The sequence below is a fragment of the Scyliorhinus canicula genome, chromosome 3 (genome assembly GCF_902713615.1).
Source record: "Scyliorhinus canicula chromosome 3, sScyCan1.1, whole genome shotgun sequence".
NCBI classification, from domain to species: domain Eukaryota; kingdom Metazoa; phylum Chordata; class Chondrichthyes; order Carcharhiniformes; family Scyliorhinidae; genus Scyliorhinus; species Scyliorhinus canicula.
This window is the reverse complement of record NC_052148.1, coordinates 126,842,451-126,860,419: the sequence shown is the minus strand read 5'-3', so window position 1 is coordinate 126,860,419 and position 17,969 is coordinate 126,842,451. Positions and strand designations below refer to the sequence as shown.

Below are 17,969 nucleotides of genomic sequence, written 5' to 3'. Positions count from 1 at the left end.
TAAAGCGTTTGATAAAGTTTCCCATGGCAGGTTGATGGAGAAAATGAAGTTCAGGGTGTACTAGCTAGATGGATAAAGAACTGGCTGGGAAACAGGAGACAGAGAGTAGTGGTGGAAGGGAGTGTCTCAAAATGGAGAAAGGTGACTAGTGGTGTTCCATAGGGATCCGTGTTCGGACCACTGTTGTTTGTGATATACATAAATGATCTGGACGAAGGTATAAGTGGTCTGATGAGCAAGTTTGCAGATGATACTAAGATTGGTGGAGTTGCAGATAGCGAGGCGGACTGTCAGAGAATACAGCAAAATATAGATAGATTGGAGAGTTGGGCAGAGAAATGGCAGATGGAGTTCAATCCAGGCAAATGCGAGGTGATGCATTTTGGAAGATCTAACTCAAGAGCAGACTATATGGTCAATGGAAGAGTCCTGGGGAAAATTGATGTACAGAGAGATCTGGGAATTCAGGTCCATTGTACCCTGAAGGTGGCAACGCAGGTCGATAGAGTGGTCAAGATGGCATACAGCATGCTTGCCTTCATCGGACGGGGTATTGAGTACAAGAGTCATGTTACAGTTGTATTGAACTTTGGTTAGGCCACATTTGGAATACTGCATGCAGTTCTGGTCTCCACATTACCAGAAGGATGTGGATGCTTTAGAGAGGGTGCAGAGGAGGTTCACCAGGATGTTGCCTGGTATGGACGGTGCTAGCTATGAAGAAAGGTTGAGTAGATTAGGATTGTTTTCATTGGAAAGACGGAGGTTGAGGGGAGACCTGATTGAGGTCTACAAAATCATGAGAGGCATGGGCAGGGTGGATAGCAACAAGCTTTTCGCAAGAGTGGGGATGTCAATTACAAGGGGTCATGATTTCAAGGTGATAGGGGAAAAGTTTAAGGGAGATGTGCGTGGAAAGGTTTTTACGCAGAGGGTGGTGGGTGCCTGGAATGCTTTGCCAGCGGAGGTGGTAGAGGCGGGTTCGATAGCATCATTTAAGATGCATCTGGACAGATATATGAATGGGTGGGGAACAGAGGGAAGTAGATCCTTGGAAAATAGGCAACAGGTTTAGATAAAGGCGCAGGCTGGGAGGGCCGAAGGGCCTGTTCCTGTGCTGAAATGTTGTTCTTTGTTCTAACTATAACCCTTTGAAAATGTTAGAACATATTTATTTTGGTCCAATATTGTCACTGGAGTTGTCAGAGACATCTGTATGTTAACTTCTAAATATTCCACTGGCTGTGTTAAATCAACTTACCAAAGACGGTTCTTGCAGGGACTGACTCTCTGTTCAACCAAAATGATACTTGTGAAAGAATGACAGTCATGATACACGGCAGGTACGTCTGGATCACAAAATACCCAATTTTTCTCTTCAGATGGAAATATGTTGTCATGACTTTGTATTCACCTGAAATTAAACAGCAATGAAGAGTGTTTTTGTGGTGAAAAAAATAAACTAATTCTGTAAGCCAAGGCATTGTTCGAAATACACTTTATGCACAAATGGGGCGCAATTTAATGGAAACAAAGTGTCCCGTTTTGGGCATGTGTAGCAGGGTGCGACACTGCTATTAAACGGAAATTTGGGTTTTTTTGGGTCTCGGCGAGGAATGCACAGCCGAGGTCACACTTCTCTCATTTCCTGCACTGAAGAGCTGATCGGTGTTCCATTTTTAAATACCACCCCGATTACTTGACCCCCTCAGCCACCCCATTGTGGCCTCCAGACCCCAAACCTACCTCTTAGGGGGTCCTGAAGTCCCCCTCACCCCACCTCTTAATGGCTGGGTGCACCTGGACCCGATCCTGGCATGGGAAATCCGGCACTTGGGCACCTTGGCAGTGCTTCTGCTAGGTTGGCACTACCAGGGTGCTTGGGTGGCAGTGCCAAAGTGCCAGATTGGCAGTGCCAAGATGCCCAGGTGCCAGTAGGAGAGCCAGGGTATCACCCTGCCCAGAGCCTGACCACCCAGGGGCCTCCAAAGGCCTGGGGGACCCACCCAGGTGCCATTACCCCTCGCCCACGTTTGCATGGATCAGTGTTAAACGGCGCCATGGCGAGGTCTCCCTGATGTGGGGGTTAGTTCCTGGGCCTCGGGATAATCAGGTGCAGAAATACTTAAATGAGTCTAATGGCTAATTTAAATATGTTACTATGTATCTCGTCCAATGAGGCCTCGTTGCATCACCGAGTCGGGCACTACGAAGTTGTTTGATCACACCTCTTATCACCTGTATGCATCTCTCTTAAATGAAAGCTGTATCTACATAAACTATGTGTCGCTTATTCACTAACATTTCGTAAATTATAGTTACATAGTAGATACAACAGCGTTGATTATGCAAAACGTCATACAGCCCAGACTGCACTTTAAATGAAAACAATTTGTTGAGTTGTTTGGGAACAGATAAGCAAATATTTATTAGGGATGTTCATAACGAGCTGGTTGGATAATGGAATACACATATTGTGTGTCCTTTTCAATTAATTAATCAATTAATTATGCTTATCAATAATGCATCCACAAGAGGCATATTGAATCCCTTGGTGGGGCAGACAGGAAGTGGCCTGTCCGCCCATCATCTCTTACACTCCAATGTTCTGACACCAAATTTAAATAGCACCAGATAGCCATTACTCACTTCTGGCCAGGACCTCCAGATTCCATGAAAGAAAATAATGTGGAGATAACAGCAATTTTTGGCCTCATGGTTTAGTGATGCCTCCCTGGAGATTCTCCTCCAGCTGACCGAGGATAGGTCGGAGATTCCTTTTCGGAGGGATGGGAGCAGGAAGCCCTCCCATCTGGCTATGGCAACCCAGGAAGAGGTTGCCAGGGTGGGGAGTGCCCATCAGGTTCAAAGGGTAACCGCCTGTAGTGTGGATGAAGGAATGAATGATCTCATCCACTCTGCTAGGGTACATCAAACTTCTACTCATTGCATACTCACACCATCATAAGGGCACCACGCAGTCCAAGGGTCAGAGTCGACAGGGATGCCACACGCGGTCAGTGGATCAAACAGCAGCAGTGCTATTTCTATTGATCCACAGCAGGTGGAAATTTCTGGCCAGGCCAGCACTTTTGTTGCCCATTATTAATTGCCCTTGAGAAGGTGGTAGTGAGCCGCCTTCTTGAATTGCTGCGGCCCGTGTGGTGTAGAGTACTGAAAGGGAGGAAGTTCCAGAATTTTCACCTGACAACTATGAAGGAACAGTGATGCAGCTCAAAGTCAGGATGGTGTGTGGATTGGAGAGGAACTGTAGGTGGTGGTGTTCCCAGGTATCTGCTGCTCTCGTTCTTCTAGGTGGTAGAAGTCCCAGGGTAATAGTCACTGTCAAAGGAGACTTGATGAGTTGCTGCAGTGAATGTTGTAAACGATACACACTGCTGAAACTATGCCTCAACGGTGGAGGGATTGAATGTAAAACGTGGTCGATGGGGTGCCAATCAAGTAGATCGTTTGGTCCTGGATGGTGTTGAGCTTCTTGCATGTTTTTGGAATTGCACTCATCCAGGCAAATGAATAGTATGCCATCAACCTCCTGACTTATGTCTTGTATAAGGCAGACTGATTTCGGGGAATGAGGAGGCAAGTTATTCGCTGCAGAATTTCCAGCATCTGATTTGGGGCACGATCAACCCGAATGGGAACAGAGTCCCACAGCACGCGTGATTAGTCGGGTATTTCCCGGCGCTTGGAGCGCTGAGAAATCCCACGCTATCGAATGGCCATTTGGCGAGATTGGGAGCCTTAGAGGGGAACGCGCGGCCGAGACTATACTTAGTCCCATTGTCTGCACTGCGGCACTCCACTCGCCGGAACTCCTCAGTGCAGTGATAGATCGGGACATCCTTTTTAAAAGGCATCCCGATCTCCAGACCCCAAAGCCCTCCAAACCCAGAGCTTAGGACCCTCTCACAATTTGAAGAGCAGGCTGCAGGTTCACCTTCCCTTAAAGAGTCAGGGAGAGGACGAGTCAGGGAGAGAAACCCAAAAGGAGCAGAAACGCCAGCAAGACACCCCGGGAGCATTCGCCCAGGACACTCTAAGCGTGCCCCGCTGTTCCACCTCCCCTCTGCAAGTGACTCCACTGCTTGCAGCGGATCAGGCCAAGGAGGGAGCACGTGTGTTAGAGAAGAAGACCCTCTGCATGCTGGGGCCCACCAGGCCTCAAGCCTCCAGAGGATGCCTGCCAAAGGTAACCCAGACTACAGTGCATAGCAGTCAACAGGCTACCTCCACCTCGGCTGCAGATGTCAAGTTGCACCGAGAAGTAGTAGTAGAGTAAGGAAAATTAAAAAGTTTGAAAGCACAAAGGTGGCATTGGTTTTCACTCATTATAGAAACTTCTCACTTTTGTAAATATATTCTGCTTTCTTCCTTCTCCATGTCTCATGGATTCAACAGAGATTCAATTGACACAAAATTCTATAATGCATTCAGGGATGAAATATATGCCTCCAAATAAGAACTCCCAACTGTAACTTTAAATGCAGTGATTCCACACAATCTCGGCACAGTGAGGAGATTTTGTTTCCACATCTGCCATCAGCAACACCACATAATATGGCCAAGAAACCTGGCACTCTTCAATCATTTGAGTGCAGGGAAATTGTTCATCAGGCCTGTTGATTATCCTAATGCTGTCACCTTTTCCTGGAGGACCAGAGATAGGTGTTCCTCCCATTCACACATGGACGCATACAGAGGCATTACTCTTTGTCCAGGGTGAAGAGAGCCACATGCAAGAAACCTTTCCACAGTCGGCTGCCCTCCACCAGCCAAGTCCATAGAATCCCTACAGTGCAGAAAGAGGTCATTTGGCCCATTAAGTCTGCACTAACCTCTTGAAAGAGCACCCTAACCTAGGCCCATACACCCACCCTATCCGCGTAACCTAACCTGCACATATTTGGACTGTGGAGGAAACCAGAACATCTAGAGGAAACCCACGCAGATACGGTGAAAACGTATAAACTTCACACAGTCACCCAAGGCTGAAATCGAACCCAGGTCCCAGGCACTGTGGAGCAGTAGTGTTAACCACTGTAGTCATCCACCTCCCTCCCTCCTGGCCTTTGTCTGCAGCTGATGGCAAATTGCTCAGAATGAACAGCAGCTCCACAGCTCGATGTTTTGAGCCACATGATTCTAGAGTAAATCTGCTGCTGTGTGGGCTTCACCATCCATTGTTAAATCATTGGAAGTGCTATCAGCACATGAATTAAAATAGCGGTACAGACAGATTTTTAAAAATTAATTTATGGGATGTGAGCATTGCTGGCTAGGGCAGTATTTATTGCCCACCCCTAATTGCCTTTGAGAAGGTGGTGATGAGCTGCCTTCTTGAACCGCTGCAGTCCATGTACTTTAGGTCCACCCACACTGCTATTAGGGAGGAAATTGCAGGATATTGACCCAACGAGTTTGCACATTCACCCCATGTTTGCATGGGTTTCGCCCCCACAACCCAAAAGATGTGCAGGGTAGGTGGATTAGCGACGCTAAATTGCCTCTTCATTGGGAAAAAAAAATAAATACTCTAAATTTATAAGAAAAATAGGCATTCTTTGGTTATGCATCTAGTAATGTGCCTTGGTACATTTGGGCATGTTAAAGGTGCAATTCGAGAAAAATACAATCACCAGGGAAGTGGTGTTGAGCAAATTGTTGGAGCTACAGCGAGTCCTCGGGTCCGAACAAACCTAATCCTGTGGTGTTAGTGAGAAAGTTAATGTGATAGTTTTAACTTTCCAAAATTCCCGAGATTCAGGGAAGTTTCCATTAGATTGGAAAATGGTGACGGAACTACTTTATTCAAGAAGGAGGAAGACAGAAACTGAGAAACTACAGGCCAGTTAACTTAACATCTGTCCTAGGGAAAATGTCAGAAGCTATTTGTAAAACCGTTATGGCAGGCTATTTAGATAAATTCAAGGTAATCAGGCAAAGTCAACATGGTTTTGTGAAAGGGAAATCATGTTTGATCAACAGGCACGGTGGCAGTGGTTAGCACCCATTTTAGTTCTGGCCTGGGTGACTGCCTGTGTGAAGTTTGCATGTCCTCCCCGTGTCAGCGTGGGATTGCTCCAGGTGCTCAGGTTTCCTCCCACAGTCCAAAGATGCGCAGGTTAGGTGGATTGGCAATGCTAAATTGCCCCTTAGTGTCCAACAATGTGCAGGTTAGGTGGTGTTATGTGGATAGGGCAGGGCAGTGGGGCCAGATAGGGTGCTCTTTCAGAGGATTGGTGCAGACTTGATAGGCTGAATGGCCTCCTTCTGCACTGTAAGGATTCTGGGTTCTAATTGATTGGAGTTTCCTGAAGTAATATGTGCTGTGGATGAATGGGAACTGGTGGATGTATTATACCTATATCTCCAGGAAGCATTTGATAAGGTGCCACATTAAAAGTTATTGCAGAAAATAAAAACTGGTGTAGGGGGTATATATTGTGGCTGACAGGAAGACGAGAGGCTAGCTCCTTCACATAAAGTAAAAGGTTATGACCATAACTACAGATTAATCCAGAGATTCTATTAGCCAATTCTGGATGCACAGGCTGAAGTAATAACGCATTTGAAAACTGACCCTTTTATTTAAATAAAATCACACCAAGGACTATATGCATTGGATATGTATTTACAAGATATAAAAAGTTATTGCAATGTACTGTATAATAGTTTAATTTCAAATTAGTTCGATTATAGACTTTGACAAAGATTAATGGCTTGGATCCTGCAGTTCTAATAGTTGTGAATGCTGAACTGCCAGTTATCATTTCCCCCACCCCCTTCACAGCTGACAAGAAGATGCAGGCCTATGAGTCATAGTTTAAATCCATCCACAAACACCATGGGTGGAATTTTATATCCCCGACCCCAACCCCCCCACCCCCACCCCCACTATAGTTGTTGGATTTCCTCCCTCCTCTCTGCTGAGGTCTGTGTCCTTTCCAACTCTGGTGTTGAAGTTGCCAAGGAAGATCAACTTGTTGCCCGTTGGGACTCGAGCCAAGGATTGTTTGAGGCTTGTGGAAAATTCCTCTTTGGACTCATCTCTAGCTTCTGGTGTTGGGGTGTATGCACTGAGGACTGGAGCATAATGTTTTGGGCTGGGGTGAGCCAAAAAAGGGGGAATGTATTTATCCCGCAAGGGAGGTTTCTGAGAATTTTGAAAGATAAGCAAGAAGAATGCTCACCAAACGATCAGCTACCTGTTATCTGTAATGTCAATTTTGTCCTTTCTCAGAATGTGGTCAGTCCATTCTTCATCCACGGGCTGGACTGAACAGGACACCTCTTTCAGCAGCTGCTGTCAGTCTCTATCAGCAGCTTCTGTCCATCTCCGGATCCTCCTCTCTCCCGCTCTTTCAGCAGCTTCTGTCCGTCTCCGGATCCTCCTCACTCCTGCTCTATCAGCAGCTGCTGTCTGTCTCCGGATCCTCCTCACACCCGCTCTTTCAGCAGCTTCTGTCCGTCTCCGGATCCTCCTCTCTCCCGCTCTTTCAGCAGCTGCTGTCCATCTCCGGACCCTCCTCACTCCTGCTCTATCAGCAGCTGCTGTCCGTCTCCAGATCCTCATCTTTCCCACTTTTTCAGCAGCTGCTGTCTGTCTGCGGATCCTCCTCGCTCCCGCTCTTTCGGCATGCTGTTGTCTCTCTCCGGATCCTCCTCTCTCCCAATCTTTCAGGTCCTGCTGTCAATCTCAGACCTTCTTCTCTCCCCCTCTCTCAGCAGCTGTCTGTCTCCGGATCCTTCTCCCTCCCGCTCTTTCAGCAGCTTCTGTCCGTCTCCGGATCCTCCTCTCTCCCACTCTTTCAGCAGCTGCTGTCCATCTCTGGGCCCTCCTCACTCCCAAGCTCATTTGAAATTGAAATGTAAGTGATTGCCCTCAGCTTTTTAAATGCGCTGGGGGGAGTATTACACTAGGCAAAGGGATGATTTTGGCTAAAGTGGGCGGCATGGTCCCATTGGGATTATATGCTGGGAGACCAATAAATGGCCAACATTAGGACAAGGCAAATAGGAAGTCCATGGTGGGATGTAAGTGGTGACGGTGTAGGTAGTTACCAGCCAGCGGCTGAAGGTAAAAAGGCCGCCAGTAGTGTGCTGCAGGCCAACAGAGGGGCTGTACCTGGAGGGCAGTGTGCAGCAAAAGGGTACAGACTAAAAATCTGCAGACAGATGTGCTGCCGTATTTCTTGCGTAAGGCATTCTGCATGAATGTTAACTGTCTCCACTTCTGCACCCTCTGGCAGATAGTGAGAAGGCGACAGGACTGCCTATCTGGAGCAATGGCAGAGGCACCATCATGGGTGGCCCATGGTTTGACTCCTGCTTGCTATCCTCCAGACCATAACCAAATGGTGGGAGTTTCTGAAAATATTCCCGCTTGACCAAGCAAGCCTGAATGGAGGATGCAGATGAGGTCACCAGCCATGGGATGGTCTGTAGGACCTGGCTGCTGTGCCAAAAAAAACTGATGACCTTTTCTGTACTGCAAGGGTGAAAGTGGATCACCCTTGCAGTACAGAAAGGGTTACCAAATATCCAATGTAGGTGCACACCTATGGAAGGTTAAGCATGTGTTGTGGTGTGTGCAGAATTACCCAGGACAATAGGAGAGTGCTCCCTGCATGTCCGCAATGGCAACACAAGAAGCATCGGCAGCTGACCAGGCTCCCAGGGTCGAGGGCGTAGGGACGGAGAAGGTTACATGGCACAGTAGGTGTAAAATGAAATGGAGGAGAGAAGCATCAGAGCTTGTTGGAACCACTCTAAGGGTTGGATCTCTCCAGATAATGGGCGCGATTCTCCCGCACCGGGCCGGAGAATCGCCGCAACCGCGACACGCCGCCCCGACGCTGGCGCACAATTCTCCGAGGTGCGGAGAATCAGCGCCATTAAAGGCGCTGGTCACGGGCCGCTGTACGCAGCGCGGCCGCCGATTCTCCGGCCCGGATGGCCAAGCAGCCGTAAGGAAAACGCAGAGTCCCGCCGGCGCCATCCACACCTGGTCGCTGCTGGCGGGAACTCTGCGCGAAGGGTCGGAGGGGACGGCCTGTGTGTGGGGGGAGGGGTGCTCCGGCTCCGGCCTCCGATGGGGTCTGGCCCGCGATCGGGACCCACCGATCAGCAGGCCGGTCTCTCCACCACCCGCCACCCCCCCCAGGCCTACTTTGTTGTGCGTCCCGGCCCCTGAACCCCCACGCCATGTTGCGCCGGGGCTGGAGCGTTCAGTACGGCCACCGCGCATGTGCGGGTTGGCGCGTCGCCATTGAGCATGCGCGGGTTGCCGCCACCCCCAGTTCGCACCAGGAAGTGAGGCTGAAGCGGCATGAACCACTACAGTGCTATGCTGGCCCCCCGAGGAGGCCAGAATCGCTACTGCCCACGCCCGTTCCACACCGTTGTGAAACGCAACGGCGCGGACACTCTGTCCGGCGATCAGAGAATCGCACCCATGGAATTTATTATTGTCCACTTGACTTTTCAGGGAAAAATGATCCATAAGATGCCTGAGAGGACAAGGACCATTGAGGAGGTGCCAAATCTGGGTGCCCTGATAAGGTTGGAGCAAGCCTGGTTCTTGCTGCTGAAGAGGCGGGATAGATCAGTTGGATAAGGAGAAGCCGCAGTTAGTTCTGGGTGGGTAAGGATCAGTTGGACCATTTATTGGTTCTGGGGTGTTGCAAGGGAGTGTATCTGGGACAGATGATGGGATGGGTGTGTGTATGTGGCACTGGATGGATATGAACACCTCTATGACAAGTATAATTCATACAACTTCTCTCTCTGAGACATGTGAATATCTGGCAGAATTTCTAGACTATGCGTGACCTGGCAAGAACGGTGAATGTGTCCATTTTGGTAATGAGTGCTGCAATCACCCCCTCATCTCTGTGCATGGGATCCTCCATTGAGAGATTGGTGATTATTGGAGAGCCAGAACCAGGAGAAAATTCAGGAGATTCTGGGTATATATGCAGATCTGCAAGCTATTGGTAAACAGGGTGGCCAATTGGACATCACACTGGTGGATGAATAACAGCTGACTGTATCTGAGGGCTCCTCTCAGGGCACGCATGACGGTGATATGGCTTCACCACATCCCTAAAAATGACACTAGCGCCTCATGCTGCCGTGGCAATACAAAAGGCTCCTATCACGAGGTAGGACTCTCTTAAAATGCTGGGCAACCCCTGATTTGATGATGACTCCCTGCTCGCTCTCCTCCAAGCTGTAACTGAACAGCAGGATGCTCAGGAAAGGGTGGCATCTCCCCCTCAACAAGTAAGCTTGGGTGGAGGATTCAGACAAGGTCAGCAGCCTTGGGGTTATAGGATCTGGTTGGCATGCCTCAAAAGGCTGAACTACCTTCTCTATACTGAACAGGTTATGTGGGTGCACAACTATGGGAGGGTAGGCATATGTTATGAATGTACAGAATAAAGCAAGGGGAGTGAATGAGTGCTCTCTGTATGTCCGCAATGACAAGTTAAGGTCTCTGGTATCCAAAGGACACTCCCCAAGGCCATCCAGACCAGTGAGGCATCAAAGTCATCAGCCTGCCTCCGGTACTGCTGCACAGCATGCCATCAGACATCTGGAGGTAATCTGAGTGCTGCCTGTGGACCTTTCCTTCAGGGTAATGTCTCCTCATTGGGCAGAACTGCCCACCTTGCACTCTGTGTCCTTCTGGATCTGCTGCATCACCATGCTGCGCAATCAATTGGCTAACAAGGTGCTGCTGCCCCTGGCCCGCGACCTCTTTCCCCTTCCTCTCCTTCTTGCTTGAGGATCCCCACCAGAGTGAGCTATCCGCATGACCCTTTCCTTGTCATTCCTTCCTGCCAGCTGCCCTGTAAGGGTTCCTCGGTCACTGTAACCCCTCTACAAAATCATTCTCCTCCAGATGAACCCTTTGGTGTTTCCCATTCAGAATTCTGCACAAAGTAAACTCAAACCTTCACTGCTCATGCAGTTTCAACTCCAACTCTTCACTGTCTTCTCCTCTTCAGACCTCATTCCTGCCATGATTTCCTCCTCATCATGGACCTTGTGCAATCAGTGTAAAAGCACATGGGCATGATGTGTTGGGTAGGCTGGGTCTGCAAGGATTGCGTTTACTGCAGCAATGAGAGAGACAGGCTTCCAACACTTGAAGAAATGCAACTCGATTTTATTGAACTCTTAACTATCATACATACTTTAACTGTGGGTTGACACGATGCTGACTTGACTGGAGACCTGAGGCTAACCTGACCAGACTGTCTTACTACCACATGGTGTATGTTCTACTTGCTGCTCACAGGCTCTGACTGTCTCAGGGGCTGGATCCCAAAACAGCGGGAAAACAGGTGCCCTCTGGCTTTATAGTGGCCGTGTCCTGTCTGGTGATTGGCTGCTGTGTTCTGTGTGTTCACTAGTCATCCTGTGTGTTAATCACTGCCTGTCTGTGCATCATCATATACCTGTGTGGAAATTATCACAGGGCAGTTAAAAATCACAGTTAATTGCTACATCATTGCCTCAGGTTTACTTTATCCGACTTTGTGCTCTGCTCATCTTCTGTATTATTGCGGTCGGGGATGATGTTGGGGGCCATGCTCTTGTCATGACACCAGATTTTATGGAGGAGTTGGTAGGACTGCTCACCTGAGTCAGGCGCGAGGCCATTTAAAATTCAAGCAGGGGCCTCATGATGTAGATAAGATCCCACTTACCATTTTAATGCAGTACTAGGCATAGCTTGTGATGTGCATATTTCAACCTGTCTCAGGCGGCAATCCAGTCAAAATTTTTATTTTTGAGAGCTGCTAGGATTCCTCCGCAAAACCAAATCGTGGGCTGACCCTCCAGGTAACTCCCCACCCAGCGATCCATAGACTAACTTTCTTTGAACCCTGAAGGTGGTCAGATGTCGGAAGCTGGGGTGGATCAGAGCTGGAAGCTGCCCATTTTCAGCCTGTAGCCAGTTTTCTTAATGCTAATAGAGCCCAATCCTCAAAGCCAAACCAGGCGGCTCACTGAGATTATTAGACAGTCAAATCGCACGCTCTGCTTGCCAGCCAAAGTCCACTTGGTCAATCTACAGCAATATCTGTTTTTTTTAACCAAGTTGTTTACTTTTCTGAGAAAACCCAGGACTGGATTCTCCGATTTTCAGGCTATGTCCTGACGTGGGTGTGGGAACAGTGGCGTTTTATGACTGAAAATTCACGGACCCGGCCTGCCAAATATTGCCCTCCACTTTGGCCGGCTCCCAACCCCCGGACCACCCCCCAACAGTGCCGCCAGCCCCTGCCAAATTCCTCACTGCCCGTGGATCGGCTCTTCCCCGACTGTAGCGGCGCTGGACTGAGTCGGCCGAGTTCCTGAAAATAATAGCATGGAGACCCACACTGTCGGGAATGCGGCCGGTCTGGGGTGGAGCATCAGGGGGAGGGCCTCAGGCAACATCCTGAGGCCGTCGATATGGCATGCGGCCCTTTGAAGGGGGTAGGCTCCAATGACCACGTGACCGGCTCAGGGCCAATTGTATGGGAGCGCACAAACCTCGGCCAATCGGGAGTTTGTGTGGGGCCTTGGGTGCAGGACTCCGGGCAAGGGAGCCAAAGTGTTAAGACCTACTGCATAGTGTTCTGTGCCTCTCACTTAACTGCCTTTGCCTTTCATCAATAAACCCCTTTGTTAACTGTTGGAAGCCTCCAGTGTATGTCTTGAGCAACCACATTGGTGACAAGGTATTCACAGCCGACTGTCACACGAATTGAGGGGGGAAGGAACAGTTGAGAAAATACAGAAGGTCTAGCAAGAGCCGGAATCATTGAAACCATGAATGAAAATGCCTATCATTGATAAACTAGACCCATTTGACCAAGGGGTTGAGCATTGGAGTCAGTATATCGAACGGCTCTGGGTTTTTTTAAACTGTGAATGAGATCACAGGCGAGTTAAGCAGAAGGTGATACTTCTGACAGTTTGCGGGCCCCAAAAGTATAATTTGAGTAGGAACCTCACGACCACAGAGTCGCTCAACTCAAAGACCAGAGAGTAAAATTGGTTAAAAAAGAATCTACGGCCCTCAATCATCCCCCATTGTTATAAGTTTAACAATGCAGTGAAGGGCAGCACGGTGGCCTAGTGGTTAGCACAACCGCCTCACGGCGCTGAGGTCCCAGGTTCGATCCCGGCTCTGGGTCACTGTCTGTGTGGAGTTTGCACGTTCTCCCCGTGTCTGCGTGGGTTTCGCCCCCACAACCCAAAAATGTGCAGAGTAGGTGGATTGGCCACGCTAAATTGCCCCTTAATTGGAAAAAATAATTGGGTAATCTAAATTTAAATTTAAAAAAAAACTAAAAAAACAAACAATGCAGTGAAGGGCCATGAAGGGACTGTCTCAGCCTTCAAAGCCAGACTTTGCAATTTGCTGAGCACTGAGAGTTCAGGACCGCATTTAGTGACATGTTATGTGATCGGCTGGTTTGTGGGATCCAAACCTTACCATCCTGAAGAAGCTTTTGACAGAGACGACACTTGCTTTGGAAAAAGCGATCGAGATAGCTCAGGTGATGGAGTGCACCGACAAAGGCCCCACTGAGTTTCAAGGTGTGGCTGAAGGGGCAGTTAACCAAGTCTTGGGGCGGGGGGGTGGGGCGGTATGGCCACAAAGTCTGCGGAAGGATCAATAGGCTCAGCACAGATCCAGAAATAGTCCTCTGGACCGAACTAGAACCTAAGGAGTGGGAAGAAGTCGGAGGGTCAACCCGAGTCCAAGGTGGACTGCTATCATTGCAGGGGAAGACCATCCCCAGGAGACTTGTCATGTTTGGGGCTTTGTGTGCTTTCAATGCAACCGAAGGTGGTACGTTTAAGTACTTTGCCACGTGTACTTGCCATCCCCCTCTAAGGCATAGTGCATTGTCACTGGACTAGTAATTCAGCGACCTAGGATAATGCTCTGGGGACCTGGGTTCGAATCCCACCTGGGCAGTTGGTAACTCGCTAATTTGAATTCAGTAAAAATCTGGAATTAAAAGTCTAATGACGACCATGACATCATTGTCAATTGTCGTAAAAACCCATCTGGTTCACTAATATCCTTTCGGGAAGGAAATCTGCTGTCCATACCTGGTTTGGCCTACATGTGACTACAGACTCATAGCACTGTGGTTGACTCTTAAATGCCCTCAGGGATGGGCAATAAATGTTGGCCCAGCCAGCGATGCCCACATCCCGTGAACGAATAAAGAAAAAGAAAACAATGATGCGGAGGTCCAACATCATATCCAATCCGCGAGCGCCACCTTTGGACACAAAAGGACAAGAGTCTTTGATGACCATGACATCCGTGCTGACACCAAGATCTTCGTGTGCAAGCTGGTCACTCTCCAAACTCTCCTATGTGGCACAGAAACCTGGGACTACATACAGATGCCACCTCAAGGCCCCGCAGAGATACCATCAACGATGTCAGAGATAGATTCTTTGCCTAAGCTGGGAGGACAGGTGCACTAACATCAGTGTCGTCAAAGGAGCCAGGAGCACCAGCAACAAGGCCATGATCATCCAAAGCCAACTCCACTGGGCCGGTCATGTGCTCAGGACATCAGAGGCCCGACTGCCAAAGTAAATCTTATTTATAAAGTTCAAGAAAGCTTCCCGAAAAGGAGGAGGATAAAGGGAGCATTTTAATGACACCCTGAAGGTTTACCTCAGGAAATGCAACATGGATGTCAAACACCTGGGAAATCCTTGCTCAGAAGATACCTATTTGGAAGAACCTCTTGATTGAAGGGACACAATTCTTCGAGGAAATCTGAAGGCAAGTGGAGGCCCGGAAAATGAGTCTGAGAAAGTCCAATTATCGATGCCACCTCCTAAGTGTGCAGTTGAAGACACGGCTCCAGGATCAGGCTCATCAGCCATGAAAAAACCCACAGAACCCATGACCAGTTTCTTAGGTGCACAATCAAACTCATTAGCGAGTAACCACCGAAAAAGATGATTCGTTGAATGCAGTCCAATTGAATAAGGTGACTTCAATTGAAATTGTCTTAAGGGAAAATGGTAAACCTCTTAAAATGGAAGTCTACACCAGCGCTTAGGTGTCCGTAGTGGGCGAGCAGGCTTCCAATATCTTCATGCTGGAATGTAATCTTTAAGCTTGAAGAGTACTACAGTCAAGCTTTCAAGATACACTGGGGCAGCCAATAATCTAGGGTCCCACAGAGGGCAGGAGGCTGATCTGCCTTTGGTTGTCGTAGAAGGACATGGACCCAGTCTGTTGGGAATGGGAAAAGACTGGTTACAGATTAGGCTCAACTGGCAGGATTCGTCTAAATATTTGACGGCGTCCTCCAAGATGTCTTAAGGAGGCATGAAGACATCTTCCACAAGGAATTGGGCCAGATTAAGGGCGTAAAAGTCAAGATACATGTCATTCTACATTCAATGCCTAAGATTTGAAAAGAAATAATAACCTTATAACCTTCCTAACAGTATGTGGGTGGCATGATGGGGCCCTTACGGGTAATTACAGCAAAGCTGGCCATGGGAGGGGGGGGGGGGCAACGGGGGCTGGGAGAGGTTTCCAGCATCATGTGATCCCTGTCTCCAAATATTGTGGAGGAAGAGGCCAAGGAAATATCCAGGCGAATTTACACGAATATCCACAAACCTTGCAGAAACTGCTTTCATCCCAAATTCCCAGTATTCCCCGCCCACTAACCCCACTACTCCCATCCTCAGTATGCAGTAAATCTGCAACCAAAACAAATCCAGGCAAGGGTGTTTTTCCCTAGGATCAGACCATTTTTTGACCACTAATTTTCATGAGCTACTGAACAGCCAAATAAAATATTATATTAGCATCAGCTTTATTTAATTCTCTTTACAAACCTGTACTGGACTGGACAAGCTCTTCCCCCACAGTTTGTCCTAGTAAATCATACTGATTCAGACGAGAGCCATCTTCTGCGACTTCCACAGAACGTTCCGGTCCATGGGTCCAATTGTAGTTTACCTCCGCGCTTGTATATGCATCTGCAATCACAATGAAGGAGAGCTTGGTCAAGCAGAACAAAGATTATTGCCATTGGCTAAATTGCCAATCTGAGTCTCTGCGTCTTGTCTCTCTAGGTCAAATTTAAATACAGTTTAACCAGAGAGATGAAGGCAGGAGGTAGACATTTTTGTTTCTTCAACAAAATTGCTGGCAGTCTCCACCTGATTATCAGGAAATGTGAGTCAACATCTCAAAGCCTTTCTAAATAAATGGGGCTTACTTTGGCAGTCTCAGGTTCTGAAAAGAACAGAACAGAATCCAGCCTATAAAAGCACCAACATTCTTCCAGGTTTATAACTAAAATGCTTTCTCACAAACTCAGATATAACCAGAGAGATTGGTCTGGATTTTGCTGAACTAATAATGTCAAGGCTGTCAGCACTCACCATTATTACAAGGTAAAACTGGCAACTTCTGGTATCTGTGCATGCGCAGTTAAAAATAGAAATGCAGAGGCTGCTGTCATTAATATCCTGCTCCTCAGCAGGCTGCACTATTGCAGTGTTTGCTAATGGAACCAGCACAGAACTCAGTGATATGATGTGAATTTAGGCGCTTTACTCACCACTCACACTAAGGACTGATGAAAAATTAAAGTATTGTTCAATCAGGATTAACTCCATTTTTAGTAACATAATTAGTAGTATATACTGATCAACAATCTCTTTGTAAAGTTGACGAAACTTTAAGTGTGGAGTCTATTCTTTCAGAAGAAAATTAATTTGAGAGATTTTGTTCTAAATATATGTTTAAGCTTTTCTGTTTCTCTATTTGATAATTTTCCCTTAATCCTCAAATTATGAACCAAATTGTATTTTGCTTTCTAACAATGATTTAATATTAATTTAGATTTTCTGTTTTATTTTATTTTTGCTTTGCTGTCCGTGGGGGCTATTCTGCGCACTTTATGTCCATGAGAAACTCGGCACAAAATCAGAATCTGGAGAGAAGTGAAAAACGCGATTCTCTCCAGCATGATTGGCCTTTGGAATTTTACACACCCTCCCGCTACCCGGTGGAGGAGTGCGAACTTGGTTGCGTGAGCCCGGGAACCTCATTTTAATACATTCGCAAGTCAGTAGCGAACATTCGCTCCAGACCTTCACTCCTCACAGAATATTCACCGGGCACCGGTGTGACGCCAAACTGATGTCATTTATAACAGGTCTACAAAAGCCCCCGAATGAGATCTCGGACAGCCATGATTCTTCAGGCTCTTCACTACTCAGGGTGCACTGGAGAGGAAGCAGGAAATGCAGATACGATCAACTCAGGACCGGGGCTGGCGATCAGTCAATCATTTTCGGCGTGGGTAGGGGGGGGGGGGGGGGTTGCAGACAGGCCTTGCTTTCCATTCACTTCGGGGTGGCCCTTGTTTTATGTGGGTCTGGAGGCTGGCATGCAGGCATCACTTCCTATGTCCTCCTTGCTGAGGAAGTGCCCATCCTGACTGGGAACTGGAAAGTGGCAGCTGGTGAATACTGAGACTTAACACGAGGGATGATTGTGAGGTTGCAAGGGCAGAATGGGCAACTCAGGAATGACTTGCTTCCATGCTTCATGATGTGGAGATGCCGGCGTTGGACTGGGGTGAGCACAGTAAGAAGTTTTAGAACACCAGGTTAAAGTCCAACAGGTTTGTTTCAAACACGAGCTTTTGGATTACTGCTCCTTCCTCAGGTGAATGGAGAGGTATGTTCCAGAAACATTTATATAGACAAAGTCAGAGATGCCAGACAATGTTTGGAATGCGAGCATTTGCGGGTAATCAAATCTTTACAGATCCAGAGAGAGGGGTAACCCCAGGTTAAAGAGGTGTGAATTGTCTCAAACCAGGACAGTTGGTAGGATTTTGCAAGTCCAGGCCAGATGGTGGGGGATGAATGTA

General features: G+C 47.9%; 1 protein-coding gene across 9 annotated transcripts in view; it reads right to left on the bottom strand.

Moving 5' to 3' along the window:
- Positions 1–17,969, bottom strand: part of LOC119962946 (gamma-aminobutyric acid receptor subunit alpha-2-like) — a 379,650-nt gene that overhangs the window by 121,785 nt on the left and 239,896 nt on the right. For all 9 annotated transcript variants that reach the window (XM_038791279.1, XM_038791280.1, XM_038791281.1 and 6 more), the window contains 2 exons: positions 15,916–16,059; positions 1,262–1,414 (listed from right to left, as the gene is read on the bottom strand). In XM_038791279.1, the coding sequence (XP_038647207.1) occupies positions 1,262–1,414; positions 15,916–16,059 (297 nt within the window). The remainder of the gene's footprint in view (positions 1–1,261; positions 1,415–15,915; positions 16,060–17,969) is intronic.